At 46.7% G+C, this 13393-nt stretch overlaps 1 protein-coding gene across 3 annotated transcripts in view; it reads left to right on the top strand.

Moving 5' to 3' along the window:
- Positions 1-13393, top strand: part of LOC110490919 (disco-interacting protein 2 homolog C) — a 38117-nt gene that overhangs the window by 8826 nt on the left and 15898 nt on the right. For 2 of the 3 annotated variants that reach the window (XM_036943761.1, XM_036943760.1), the window contains exons 10-26: positions 56-166; positions 316-439; positions 533-642; positions 1411-1513; positions 1708-1772; positions 1867-1960; positions 2117-2236; positions 3214-3328; positions 3529-3668; positions 3753-3889; positions 4127-4335; positions 4816-4930; positions 6745-6946; positions 11657-11757; positions 11884-11964; positions 12923-13046; positions 13206-13327. In XM_036943761.1, coding sequence (XP_036799656.1) covers positions 56-166; positions 316-439; positions 533-642; positions 1411-1513; positions 1708-1772; positions 1867-1960; positions 2117-2236; positions 3214-3328; positions 3529-3668; positions 3753-3889; positions 4127-4335; positions 4816-4930; positions 6745-6946; positions 11657-11757; positions 11884-11964; positions 12923-13046; positions 13206-13327 — 2073 coding nt within the window. The remainder of the gene's footprint in view (positions 1-55; positions 167-315; positions 440-532; positions 643-1410; positions 1514-1707; positions 1773-1866; positions 1961-2116; positions 2237-3213; positions 3329-3528; positions 3669-3752; positions 3890-4126; positions 4336-4815; positions 4931-6744; positions 6947-11656; positions 11758-11883; positions 11965-12922; positions 13047-13205; positions 13328-13393) is intronic. The other variant, XM_036943762.1, reaches the window with a different exon arrangement.

Genomic DNA, 13393 nt, shown 5'->3' with positions numbered 1-13393 from the left:
AGGACAAGAAGGATTGTAATATTTTCTCCCTGCCTATGTTCCTCCGATCCCCCAGGTGGCGCTAGTGTTTCCTAATAATGACCCGGTGGCCTTCATGGTGGCCTTCTATGGCTGCCTGCTGGCTGAGGTGGTCCCTGTACCCATAGAGGTGCCCCTCACACGCAAGGCACGTCTACATAAAGTCCAAGCACAGAGCCCTGGGGAACACCTTGTTTCATTCGCATACTGTTTGTTGTGTTGTATAAGCAATAAGCACATTCAAGCACGTATAGGAGTGTTTGTGTTGGACCTGAACATGTCTGTCTTGTCCAATAGGATGCTGGCAGCCAGCAGATCGGCTTCCTATTGGGTAGCTGTGGGGTTACCGTGGCGCTGACCAGTGATGCCTGCCATAAAGGCCTGCCCAAGAGTGCCACAGGAGAGATACCACAGTTCAGGGGTAAGTGTATGTGTGCGTGCATGAGAATGTGTTCTCGTAATCTAGTTCCTCAACAGTGTATGAATGCAGCCAAATGATTCTCTGTCTCTCTAGGATGGCCTAAGCTGCTGTGGTTTGTGACTGAGTCGAAGCATCTCTCCAAGCCTCCCAGAGACTGGTTCCCTCACATCAAAGATGCAAACAGCGACACAGCATATATAGAGGTGATACATTCATTACATTTCCATTACAAAGAGAGCTTCTAATGTAAATCAATCCAAATTGCTTTAGCAGAACCCTAAGGGGTTTTAATGTATGTGTTTGTTACTCTACACCATACCACTGCTTTAACACTCTCTCTCTCCCTCTCTATCTTTCTGTATTTGTTCTCTCTCGCCCCTCTCTCTCTCTCTCTCCCTCTCCCTCTGTCTCTATCTATCTCTCTCTCTCTCTTTGTCTCTCTCTCTCTGTCTCTGTCTCTGTCTCTCTCTCTCTGTCTCTCTCTCTGTCTCTCTCTCTGTCTCTCTCTCTCTCTCTCTCTCTCTGTCTCTGTCTCTCTCTCTGTCTCTCTCTCTCTCTGTCTCTCTCTCTCTCTCTCTCTCTCTGTCTCTGTCTCTGTCTCTCTGTCTCTCTCTCTCTCTCTGTCTCGCTCTCTCTCTCTGTCTCTCTCTCTCTGTCTCTCTCTCTGTCTCTGTCTCTGTCTCTCTCTCTGTCTCTGTCTCTGTCTCTATCTCTCTCTCTCTGTCTCTCTCTCTGTCTCTCTCTCTCTCTCTCTGTCTCGCTCTCTCTCTCTGTCTCTCTCTCTCTGTCTCTCTCTGTCTCTGTCTCTCTCTCTGTCTCTGTCTCTGTCTCTATCTCTCTCTCTCTGTCTCGCTCTCTCTCTCTATCTCTCTCTCTCTGTCTCTCTCTCTGTCTCTGTCTCTCTCTCTGTCTCTGTCTCTGTCTCTGTCTCTATCTCTCTCTCTCTCTGTCTCTCTCTCTCTCCCCCCCAGTACAAAACCTGTAAAGATGGAAGTGTTCTGGGAGTCACGGTGATGAGGATCGCTCTGCTGACTCACTGCCAAGCCCTCACACAGTCCTGTGGCTACACAGAAGGTACTGTAAGACACACACTCTACACACACAACACTCTCGCTCTCACACACACAAACACAAACGCACTCTGCCAGGTAATCTCTCTAACGCTTTCTTTCGCTTCAGTGATCTCTTGACGTCTGTCTCTCCCTTTGTCTCCCTCCCTCTCTTGCTCCCCCACTCCCTCCTAACCCGTCTCCCCTCTCTCTCTGCAGCGGAGACCATAGTGAATGTTCTAGACTTTAAGAAGGATGTGGGACTGTGGCACGGCATCCTCACGGTAAGACCTGCTGCTACAGGTCAGGTTGTCAGGGAAAGTATGATAAGGGGTTAAGGGTTAGAGGTTAAAGGTTTTGTGTATCTCCTATCTCCAGAGCGTGATGAATATGATGCATGTGATCAGCGTTCCCTACTCTCTGATGAAGGTCAACCCGTTGTCCTGGATACAAAAGGTCTATCACTTTAAAGGTCAGACACACCCACCTGTCAATCAGCCACTCAATAGTAAATTCATATGTCAATCTACAAGATATTGTTATGAAGTCATTTGTCAATCATTCAGGAAGTATTTGATCTTAACTTTGCGTTAACACTGATGTCGACACTGTGTGTGTTTCTCTCCAGCCAAGGTAGCGTGTGTAAAGTCCAGAGACATGCACTGGGCTCTGGTGGCCCACAGAGAGCAGAAGGACATCAGCCTGAGTTCCCTCCGGATGCTGCTGGTCGCCGACGGATCTAACCCTTGTAACTCTCACTTCCTATTTATCGAGATATTTTTCTCTTAGTCCTCTCTATTTTTCTCTTAGTCCTCTCTATTTTTCTCTTAGTCCTCACTGTTTTTCTCTTAGTCCTCTCTATTTTTCTCTTAGTCCTCTCTATTTTTCTCTTAGTCCTCTCTGTTTTTCTCTTAGTCCTCTCTATTTTTCTCTTAGTCCTCTCTATTTTTCTCTTAGTCCTCACTGTTTTTCTCTTAGTCCTCTCTATTTTTCTCTTAGTCCTCTCTATTTTTCTCTTAGTCCTCTCTATTTTTCTCTTAGTCCTCACTGTTTTTCTCTTAGTCCTCTCTATTTTTCTCTTAGTCCTCTCTATTTTTCTCTTAGTCCTCTCTATTTTTCTCTTAGTCCTCTCTATTTTTCTCTTAGTCCTCACTGTTTTTCTCTTAGTCCTCTCTATTTTTCTCTTAGTCCTCTCTATTTTTCTCTTAGTCCTCTCTATTTTTCTCTTAGTCCTCTCTATTTTTCTCTTAGTCCTCTCTATTTTTCTCTTAGTCCTCTCTATTTTTCTCTTAGTCCTCTCTATTTTTCTCTTAGTCCTCACTGTTTTTCTCTTAGTCCTCTCTATTTTTCTCTTAGTCCTCTCTATTTTTCTCTTAGTCCTCTCTATTTTTCTCTTAGTCCTCTCTGTTTTTCTCTTAGTCCTCTCTATTTTTCTATTAGTTCTCTCTGTTTTTCTCTTAGTCCTCTCTATTTTTCTCTTAGTCCTCTCTATTTTTCTCTTAGTCCTCTCTATTTTTCTCTTAGTCCTCTCTATTTTTCTCTTAGTCCTCTCTATTTTTCTCTTAGTCCTCTCTATTTTTCTCTTAGTCCTCTCTATTTTTCTCTTAGTCCTCTCTGTTTTTCTCTTAGTCCTCTCTGTTTTTCTCTTAGTCCTCTCTATTTTTCTCTTAGTCCTCTCTATTTTTCTCTTAGTCTTCTCTTTCCTTCTGTCCTTTCCTTCTCCAGGGTCTATCTCGTCCTGTGACGCGTTCCTCAACGTGTTCCAGAGTAAAGGCTTAAGGTCAGAGGTCATCTGTCCCTGTGCCAGCTCCCCCGAGGCACTGACTGTTGCCATCAGAAGGTAGGCTCCATCTACACTATCCCCTGACTAAGCACACAAACACACACCATCATCAGCAGCAGCATTCATTCTTGGTCGATCCTAGAGTAACAGGCTTAATATTTTGTTGGTTTGGAAAATGATTCTGTCAAAGTTAGGTGGCTACCATCATCATCATCAGTGAGATCAGTCCTTTATATCTGTCTCTCTCTCTGATCCAGGCCAGTGGAGGACAGTAGCCAGCCACCAGGCCGAGGGGTTCTCTCCATGCAGGGTCTGAGTTACAGTGTGGTCCGCGTCGACACGGAGGAACGCCTGTCAGTCCTCACTGTGCAGGATGTGGGCACTGTCATGCCTGGAGGTAGGGGTGTGTATGTGTGGGTGTGTGGTTAGGCCTGCTCTCTTCTTCAGCTCCAGTTGTGCAGTGTGTGTGTTCTGTCTCCAGCCCTGGTGTGTGTGGTGAAGCCAGACGGTGTGCCTCTCCTGTGTAAGACAGATGAGATCGGGGAGCTGTGTGTGTGTTCCGTTGCCACGGGAACATCGTACTACGGACTGACAGGCATGACCAAGAACACCTTTGAGGTGAGGACAGTAGGGTTTGTGTGTGTAACTTACATATAATGGCCATTTGTACTGTGTATATAGCATTTACAACATTGGTGTGGGTGTATGTTCATGACATAATATATGTGTGTGTGTGTGTGTGTGTGTGTGTGTGTGTGTGTGTGTGTGTGTGTGTGTGTGTGTGTGTGTGTGTGTGTGTGTGTGTGTGTGTGTGTGTGTGTGTGTGTGTGTGTGTGTGTGTGTGTGTGTGTGTAGGTGTTTCCAGTAGCATCCGGTGGAGGTCTGGTCAGTGAGTATGCGTTTGTGCGTACGGGGCTGCTGGGCTTCGTGGGTCCAGGTGGTCTGGTGTTTATCTCCGGCAAGATGGACGGCCTCATTGTGGTCAGCGGACGCAGACATAACGCTGATGACATCATAGCCACCGCACTGGCCGTGGAGCCAATGAAATTCATCTACAGAGGGAGGTATGCAACCGTGCAGTATTGTTTTGGACAAAGACACTGTAAACAATAGAGCCACATGTTCTGGTCAAAAGTTGTCAACTACATAGGGAATACTATTCTCCGCCTGTACTCACTGTACTCTCCATGTAAAAGATGTCAGTTAGAGAACATACTGATACTACCCTAACCATCTGCCTGCCTGCCTGCCTGCCTGCCTGCCTGCCTGCCTGCCTGCCTGCCTCCCTCCCTGCCTCCCTCCCTGCCTCCCTCCCTCCCTCCCTCCCTGCCTCCCTGCCTCCCTCCCTCCCTCCCTCCCTCCCTCCCTCCCTCCCTCCCTCCCTCCCTCCCTCCCTCCCTCCCTCCCTGCCTCCCTCCCTCCCTGCCTGCCTGCCTGCCTGCCTGCCTGCCTCCCTCCCTCCCTGCCTGCCTCCCTCCCTCCCTCCCTGCCTCCCTCCCTCCCTGCCTCCCTCCCTCCCTCCCTCCCTCCCTCCCTCCCTCCAGGATAGCAGTGTTCAGTGTGACCGTGCTGCATGATGAGCGTATCGTGGTGGTAGCAGAGCAGAGACCAGACTCTACTGAGGAGGACAGCTTCCAGTGGATGAGCCGCGTGCTGCAGGTAACAACATCACCCTACAGTACGACCATAATACAGGTAACAACATCACCCTACAGTACAACCATAATACAGGTAACAACATCACCCTACAGTACGACCATAATACAGGTAACACCACCACAACATCACCCTACAGTACGACCATAATACAGGTAACACCACCACAACATCACCCTACAGTACGACCATAATACAGGTAACAACATCACCCTACAGTACGACCATAATACAGGTAACAACATCACCCTACAGTACGACCATAATACAGGTAACAACATCACCCTACAGTACGACCATAATACAGGTAACACCACCACAACATCACCCTACAGTACGACCATAATACAGGTAACACCACCACAACATCACCCTACAGTACGACCATAATACAGGTAACACCACCACAACATCACCCTACAGTACGACTATAATACAGGTAACACCACCACAACATCACCCTACAGTACGACTATAATACAGGTAACACCACCACAACATCACCCTACAGTACGACCATAATACAGGTAACACCACCACAACATCACCCTACAGTACGACCATAATACAGGTAACAACATCACCCTACAGTACGACTATAATACAGGTAACACCACCACAACATCACCCTACAGTACGACTATAATACAGGTAACACCACCACAACATCACCCTACAGTACGACCATAATACAGGTAACACCACCACAACATCATCCTACCGTACGACTATAATACAGGTAACACCACCACAACATCACCCTACAGTACGACCATAATACAGGTAACAACATCACCCTACAGTACGACCATAATACAGGTAACAACATCACCCTACAGTACGACCATAATACAGGTAACACCACCACAACATCACCCTACAGTACGACCATAATACAGGTAACACCACCACAACATCACCCTACAGTACGACCATAATACAGGTAACACCACCACAACATCACCCTACAGTACGACCATAATACAGGTAACACCACCACAACATCACCCTACAGTACGACCATAATACAGGTAACACCACCACAACATCACCCTACAGTACGACCATAATACAGGTAACACCACCACAACATCACCTTACAGTACGACCATAATACAGGTAACAACATCACCCTACCGTACGACCATAATACAGGTAACAACATCATCCTACCGTACGACTATAATACAGGTAACAACACCACAACATAACCCTACAGTACGACCATAATACAGGTAACAACATCATCCTACCGTACGACTATAATACAGGTAACAACACCACAACATCACCCTACAGTACGACCATAATACAGGTAACGACATCACCCTACCGTACGACCATAATACAGGTAACAACATCATCCTACCGTACGACTATAATACAGGTAACAACACCACAACATCATCCTATCGTACGACTATAATACAGGTAACAACACCACAACATAACCCTACAGTACGACCATAATACAGGTAACAGTACCGCAACACGACCACAGTACGAACTTAATGCAGGTAACGCTACCTCAGCACAACCACAGTACAACCATAATGCAACCAGACCAGACAAAATGTGTGAATAAGCAAAACAGTGTATTTTATTTAGAGTCAATTCAAACTACTTTTTTCTACCTTGCACCTGGGAAATTGTTAGAGGTTTTCATGATCTCTTGTCTCCTCCACTGTGTGTGTGTGTGTGTGTGTGTGTGTGTGTGTGTGTGTGTGTGTGTGTGTGTGTGTGTGTGTGTGTGTGTGTGTGTGTGTGTGTGTGTCCATCCGTCCGTGTGTGTGTGTGCTTGTGTGTTTAATTGACAGGCGATAGACAGTATCCATGGTGTGGGTGTGTTCTGCCTGGGGTTAGTTCCAGCCAACACCCTCCCTAAAACCCCCCTTGGGGGTCTACACTTGTCTGAGACCAAACAGCTGTACCTGGAGGGGGGGCTGCACCCCTGTAACGTCCTCATGTGTCCTCACACCTGTGTTACCAACCTGCCCAAACCACGACAGAAACAACCAGGTGAGAGAGAGAGAGAGAGACAGAGAGAGAGAGAGAGCGAGAGACTGAGAGAGCGCGCGTGTTTAGCAGAGCTGATTTTATTTATTTATTTCACCTTTATTTAACCAGGTCAGCCAGTTGAGAACAAGTTCTCATTTAAAACTGCGACCTGGCCAAGATAAAGAAAAGCAGTGCGACACAAAGAACAACACAGAGTTACACATGGAATAAACAAAACAGACAGTCCATAACACAATAGAAAAAAGAGTCTATATACAGTGTGTGCAAATGAGTTAAGATAAGGGAGGTAAGGCAATAAATAGGCCCTAGTGTTGAAATAATTACAATTTAGCAATAAACACTAGAGTGATAGATGTGCAGAAGCTGAATGTGCAAGTAGAGATACTGGGGTGCAAAGGAGCAAAAAAAAATGCAATGAATAACAGTATTAACAGATGGGCTATGTACAGGTGCAGTGATCTGTGAGCTGCTCTGACAGTTGATGCTTAAAGTTAGTGAGGGAGATATGAGACTCCAGCTTCAGGGATTTTTGCAATTCGTTCCAGTCATTGGCAGCAGAGAACTGGAAGGAAAGGCGGCCAAAGGAAGAATTGGCTTTGGGGGTGACCAGTGAAATATACCTGCTGGAGCACGTGCTACAGGTGGGTGCTGCTATGGTGACCAGTGAGCTGAGATAAGGTGGGGCTTTAGCTGGCAAAGACTTATAAATGACCTGGAGCCAGTGGGTTTTGCGATGAATATGAAGTGAGGGCCAGCCGACGAGAGCGTACAGGTCTTAGTGGTGGGTAGTATATGGGACTTTGGTGACAAAACGGATGGCACTGTGATAGACTGCATCCAATTTGCTGAGTAGAGTGATGGAGGCTATTTTGTAAATGACATTGCCGAAGTCAAGGATCGGTAGGATAGTCAGTTTTACGAGGGTATGTTTGGCAGCATGAGTGAAGGATGCTTTGTTGCGAAATTGGAAGCCGATTCTAGATTTAATTTTGGATTGGAGATGCTTATTGTGAGTCTGGAAGGAGAGTTTAGTCTAACCAGACACCTAGGTATTTGTAGATGTCCACATATTCTAAGTCAGAAGCGCTGGACGGGCGGGCAGGTGCTGGTAGCGATCGGTTGAAGAGCATGCATTTAGTTTGACTTGCATTTAAGAGTAGTTGGAGGCCACGGAAGGAGAGTTGTATGGCATTGAAGCTCGTCTGGAGGTTAGTTAACACAGTGTCCAAAGAAGGGCCAGAAGTATGCAGAATGGTATCGTCTGCGTAGAGGTGGATCAGAGAATCACCAGCAGCAAGAGCGACATCATATACATCGTATACAGAGATAAGAGTCGGCATGAGAATTGAACCCTGTGGCACCCCCATAGAGACTGCCAGAGGTCTAGACAACAGGCCCTCCGATTTGACACACTGAACTCTATCTGAGAAGTAGTTGGTGAACCAGGCGAGGCAGTCATTTGAGAAACAAAGGCTGTTGAGTCTGCCGATAAGAATGTGGTGATTGACAGAGTCGAAAGCCTTGGACAGGTCGATGAATACGGCTGCACAGTATTGTCTCTTATCGATGGAGGTTATGATATTGTTTAGGACCTTGAGCATGGCTGAGGTATACCCATGACCAGCTCGGAAACCAGATTGCATAGCGGAGAAGGTACGGTGAGATTCTAAATGTTCGGGGAGGTCTGTAGCAGTTTAACAATCAGAGGGGGATGACCACGGCAGCTTTCCAATCTTTGGGGATCTCAGATGATACGAAAGTGAGGTTGAACAGGCGAGTAATAGGGGTTGCAACAATTTTGGCTGATAATTTTAGAAAGAGAGGGTCCAGATTTTCTAGCCCAGCTGACTTGTTGGGGTCCAGATTTTGCAGCTCTTTTAGAACATCAGCTATCTGGATTTGAAGGTGAAATGGGGGAGGCTTTTGCAAGTTGCTGTGAGTGGTGCAGTGCTGTTGACCAGGGTAGGGGTGGCCAGGTGGAAAGCATGGCCAGCTGTAGAAAAATGGTTATTGCAGTGGGCAGCTGGGAGGAGGTGCTCTTATTCTCCATGGACTTTACAGTGTCCCATAACTTTTTGGAGTTTGTGCTGCAGGATGCAAATTTCTGTTTTAAAAAGGCTTTCCTAACTGCCTGTGCATATTGCTTCTTATTTTCCCTGAAAAGTTGCATATCGCGGGGGCTACTCGATTCGAATGCAGTACACCACAGGATGTTTTTGTGCTGGTCAGTCAGGTCTGGAGTGAACCACGGGCTATATCTGTTCTTAGTTCTACATTTTTTGAATGCTTATTGAAGATGGTGAGGAAAGCACTTTAAAGAATAACCAGGCATCTTCTACTGACGGATTGAGGTCAATATCCTTCCAGGATACCCGGGCCAGGTCGATTAGAAAGGCCTGCTCGTTGAAGTGTTTTAGGGAGCGTTTGACAATGATGATGGGTGGTTGTTTGACCGCAGACCCAAAATGGATGCAAGCAATGAGGCAGTGATCTCTGAGATCCTGGTTGAGGACAGAGGTGTAGTTGGAGGGCGGGTTGTTTAGGATATCTATAAGGGTGCCTGTGTTTACGGATTTGGGGTTTTACCTGGTAGGTTCATTGATGATTTGTGTGAGATTGAGGGCATCAAGCTTAGATTGTAGGATGGCCGGGGTCTTAAGCATGTCCCAGTTTAAGTCACCTAACAGCACGAGCTCTGAAGATAGATGGGGGGCAATCAATTCACATATGGTGTCCAGGGCACAGCTGGGGCAGAAGGTGGTCTATAGCAAGTGGCAACGGTGAGAGACTTGTTTCTGGAAAGGTGGATTTTTAAAAGTATAAGCTCAAATTGTTTGGGCACAGACCTGGATGGTAAGACAGAACTCTGCAGGCTATCTCTGCAGTAGATTGTCAACTTCGCACCCTTTCGCAGTTCTATCTTGTCCTAAAATGTTATAGTTAGGGATGGAAATTCAGGGTTTTTGGTGACCTTCCTAAGCCAAGATTTAGACACAACTTGGACATCTGGGTTGGCAGAGTGTGCTAAAGTAGTGAATAAAACAAACTTAGGGAGGAGGCTTCTAATGTTAACATGCATGAAACCAAGGCTTTTACGATTAGAGAAGTCAACAAATGAGAGCGCCTGGGGCATGGTAGTGGAGCTAGGCACTGCAGGGCCTGGATTCACCTCTACATCACCAGAGGAGCAGAGGAGGAGTAGGATAAGGGTACGGCTAAAGGCTATAAGAGCTGGTTGTCTCGTGTGTTCAGAACAGAGACTAAAAGGAGCAGGTTTCTGGGCGCGGTAGAATAGATTCAATGCATAATATACAGACAAGTTATGGTAGGATGTGAGTACAGTGGAGGTGAACCTAGGCATTGAGTGACGATGAGAGAGGTATTGTCTCTAGAGACATTAATTAAACCAGGTGAGGTCACTGCATGTGTGGGAGGTGGGACAAGAGGGTTAGCTGAGGCATATTGAGCAGGGCTGGAGGCTCTACAGTGAAATAAGACAATAATCACTAACCAGAACAACAATGGACAAGGCATATTGACATTAGGGAGAGGCATGCGTAGAAGAGTGATCATTGGGTCCAGTGAGTAGCTGGGTGGGCTGGAGACACAGCGATTCAGACAGCTAGCGGGCCGGGGCTAGCAGAAGGGCCTTAGAGGGACACCACAACAGGAGAAGTCTGTTGTAGCCCCTTCGTGCGGTTACGTCAGCAGACCAGTCGTGATGGATCAGCAGGGGTCCGTGTAGTTAAAGGGTCCAGGCCAATTGAAAAAACAGGTATTGTAGCCCCAAAAATTGTCTGATGGACCTCTTAAGCGAACAGTCCAGTATGTTCTAGACACCTAGCGGGCCGTGGCTAGCAGGCTAGCAGATTGGCATTCCGGGGACATCGGGACGGAGGAGCCTGTTGAAAAAAACCCTCGGCCGTATTATGTCGGTAGTCCAGTCGTGATGGATCGGCGGGGCTCCGTATCGGCAATAAAAGGGGTCCAGGCCAATTGGCAAAATAGATATTGTAGCCCAAGGAGTGGCTGATGGACCTCTTTGGCTAGCCGGGAGATGGGCCTAGCATAGGCTAGCTCCAGGCTAATTGGTGCTTGCTTCGGGACAGAGACGTTAGCCAGGAGAACCCAATCGGATAGCAGCTATCTAGCTGCGATGATCCAGGTGAAGAGGTTCAGAGCTTGCGGTAGGTATCTAGGGATATGGAGAAAACTATGTCCGATAAGCTCTGGGTTGAATCGCGTTGTGCAGACTGGCAGGAGTTGTCCGGGCTAAAGGTTAACTAATGACTGCTAGCAGTGGTTAGCTGACTACTAGCTAGTAGCTAGTTAGCTGGCTAGCTTCTGTTGGGGGTTCCGGTTCTAGAGTAAAAATAATAGCAGATAAATACCACATTGGGTGAAGTGGGTTGCAGGAGAGTGTGTTGAGGTTGGGGTTAAGAAAAATATTTGTAAAAATATGTGAAGAAAAAAGATATATACACAGGACACGACAAGACAAAGACAAAGACAAAAGACGCCTGACTGCTACACCATTTGGAATGAAAATGGATTTAGAATTTAGTGAACGATGAGGAGCAACTTTGCCGGAAACCTGAAGAACATTGTTAGCTCTTATAGCTCTCAAGCTGCTTGTTGTATCTGGTCATTCAAATCATGTTTTGGATGTGTCCTGACCTCGTGTGTGTGTGTGTTGTGTGTGTGTTGTAGAGATTGGCCCTGCCTCTGTGATGGTGGGGAACCTGGTGTCTGGGAAGAGGATCGCTATGGCCAGTGGCAGAGACCTGGGACAAACTGATGACAATGACCAGGTAACACATCGTTTGTGTATTTCTTCCCCCTGACATACACACTGGATTTTATAATGTGTTTTAAACTGTGATGGATTATAGTTATTACACAGTCTGTGATGGCATATCATGTTGTGTGTTCTGTAGTTCCTGTTCCTGTCAGAGGTTCTGCAGTGGAGATCTCAGACTACGCCTGAACACATCCTCTACACACTGCTTAGCTCCCGGGTAACACATACACGCACGCACACACACACACACACACACACACACGCGCGCGCGCGCACGCGCACATACACACACAGCAGTGGAGGCTGGTGGGAGGAGCTATAGGATGACAGGCTCATTTTAATGGCTGAAATGGAGTAAAAAGGAACAGAGTCAAATATGTGGTTTCTATATGTTTGATGTGTTTGATACCGTTCCATGAATTCCATTCCAGCCTTTACAATGAGCCTGTCCTCCTATAGCTCCTCCCACCAGCCTCCACTGACACACACACACACACACACACACACACACACACACACACACACACACACACACACACTTATGCCATGGATGTTTACGAACTCTGAATGTTTACGAACTCTGATTGGACTCAGATTGTTACAGACTCTGATTGGACTCTGATTGTTAAGGACTCTGATTGGACTCTGATTGTTACGGACTCTGATTGGACTCTGATTGTTACAGACTCAGATTGTTACGGACTCTGATTGGAATCTGATTGTTAAGGACTCTGATTGTTACGGACTCTGATTGTTTACGGACTCTGATTGGACTGATTGTTATGGACTCTGATTGTTAGACTCTGATTGTTACGGACTCTGATTGTTACAGACTCAGATTGTTACGGACTCTGATTTTTACGGACTCTGATTGGACTCAGATTGTTACGGACTCTGATTTTTACGGACTCTGATTGGACTCAGATTGTTACAGACTCAGATTGTTACGGACTCTGATTGTTACAGACTCTGATTGTTACGGACTCTGATTGGACTGATTGTTATGGACTCCGATTGTTACAGACTAAGATTGTTACGGACTCTGATTGTTACAGACTCAGATTGTTAAGGACTCTGATTATTACGGACTCTGATTGGACTGATTGTTATGGACTCTGATTGTTACGGACTCTGATTGGAATCTGATTGCGCTCTATCACTCCATCTTTCTCTAGGGAGCGGTGTCTAGTTCTCTGACATGTCTTCAGCTCCATAAGAGGGCAGAGAGAGTTGCTGCTCTGCTGCTGGAGAGAGGAGGACTACAGGAGGGAGACCACATAGCACTGGTCTACCCACCAGGTAACACACACGCACGCACGCGCACACACACACACACACACACACACACACACACACACACACACACACACACACACACACACACACACACACACACACACACAGCATATGTGTACACCCAAATACACTTTTCACTTCTCTCTCCTATGTGTGTTTCAGGTATAGACCTAATTGCAGCGTTCTACGGTTGTCTGTATGCTGGCTGTGTTCCTATCACGGTCCGACCGCCCCACCCACAGAACATCTCAACCACACTGCCCACGGTCAAGATGATCGTAGAGGTGAGAGGTCAACGACTGTGGTAAACTAGAGGTCAATACTGCCCAGGCAACCGGTAGAGAGGAGAT

This window comes from Oncorhynchus mykiss, chromosome 15, assembly GCF_013265735.2.
Source record: "Oncorhynchus mykiss isolate Arlee chromosome 15, USDA_OmykA_1.1, whole genome shotgun sequence".
In the NCBI taxonomy this organism is placed as follows: Eukaryota; Metazoa; Chordata; class Actinopteri; order Salmoniformes; family Salmonidae; genus Oncorhynchus; species Oncorhynchus mykiss.
This window is presented reverse-complemented; position numbering and strand designations above follow the sequence as displayed.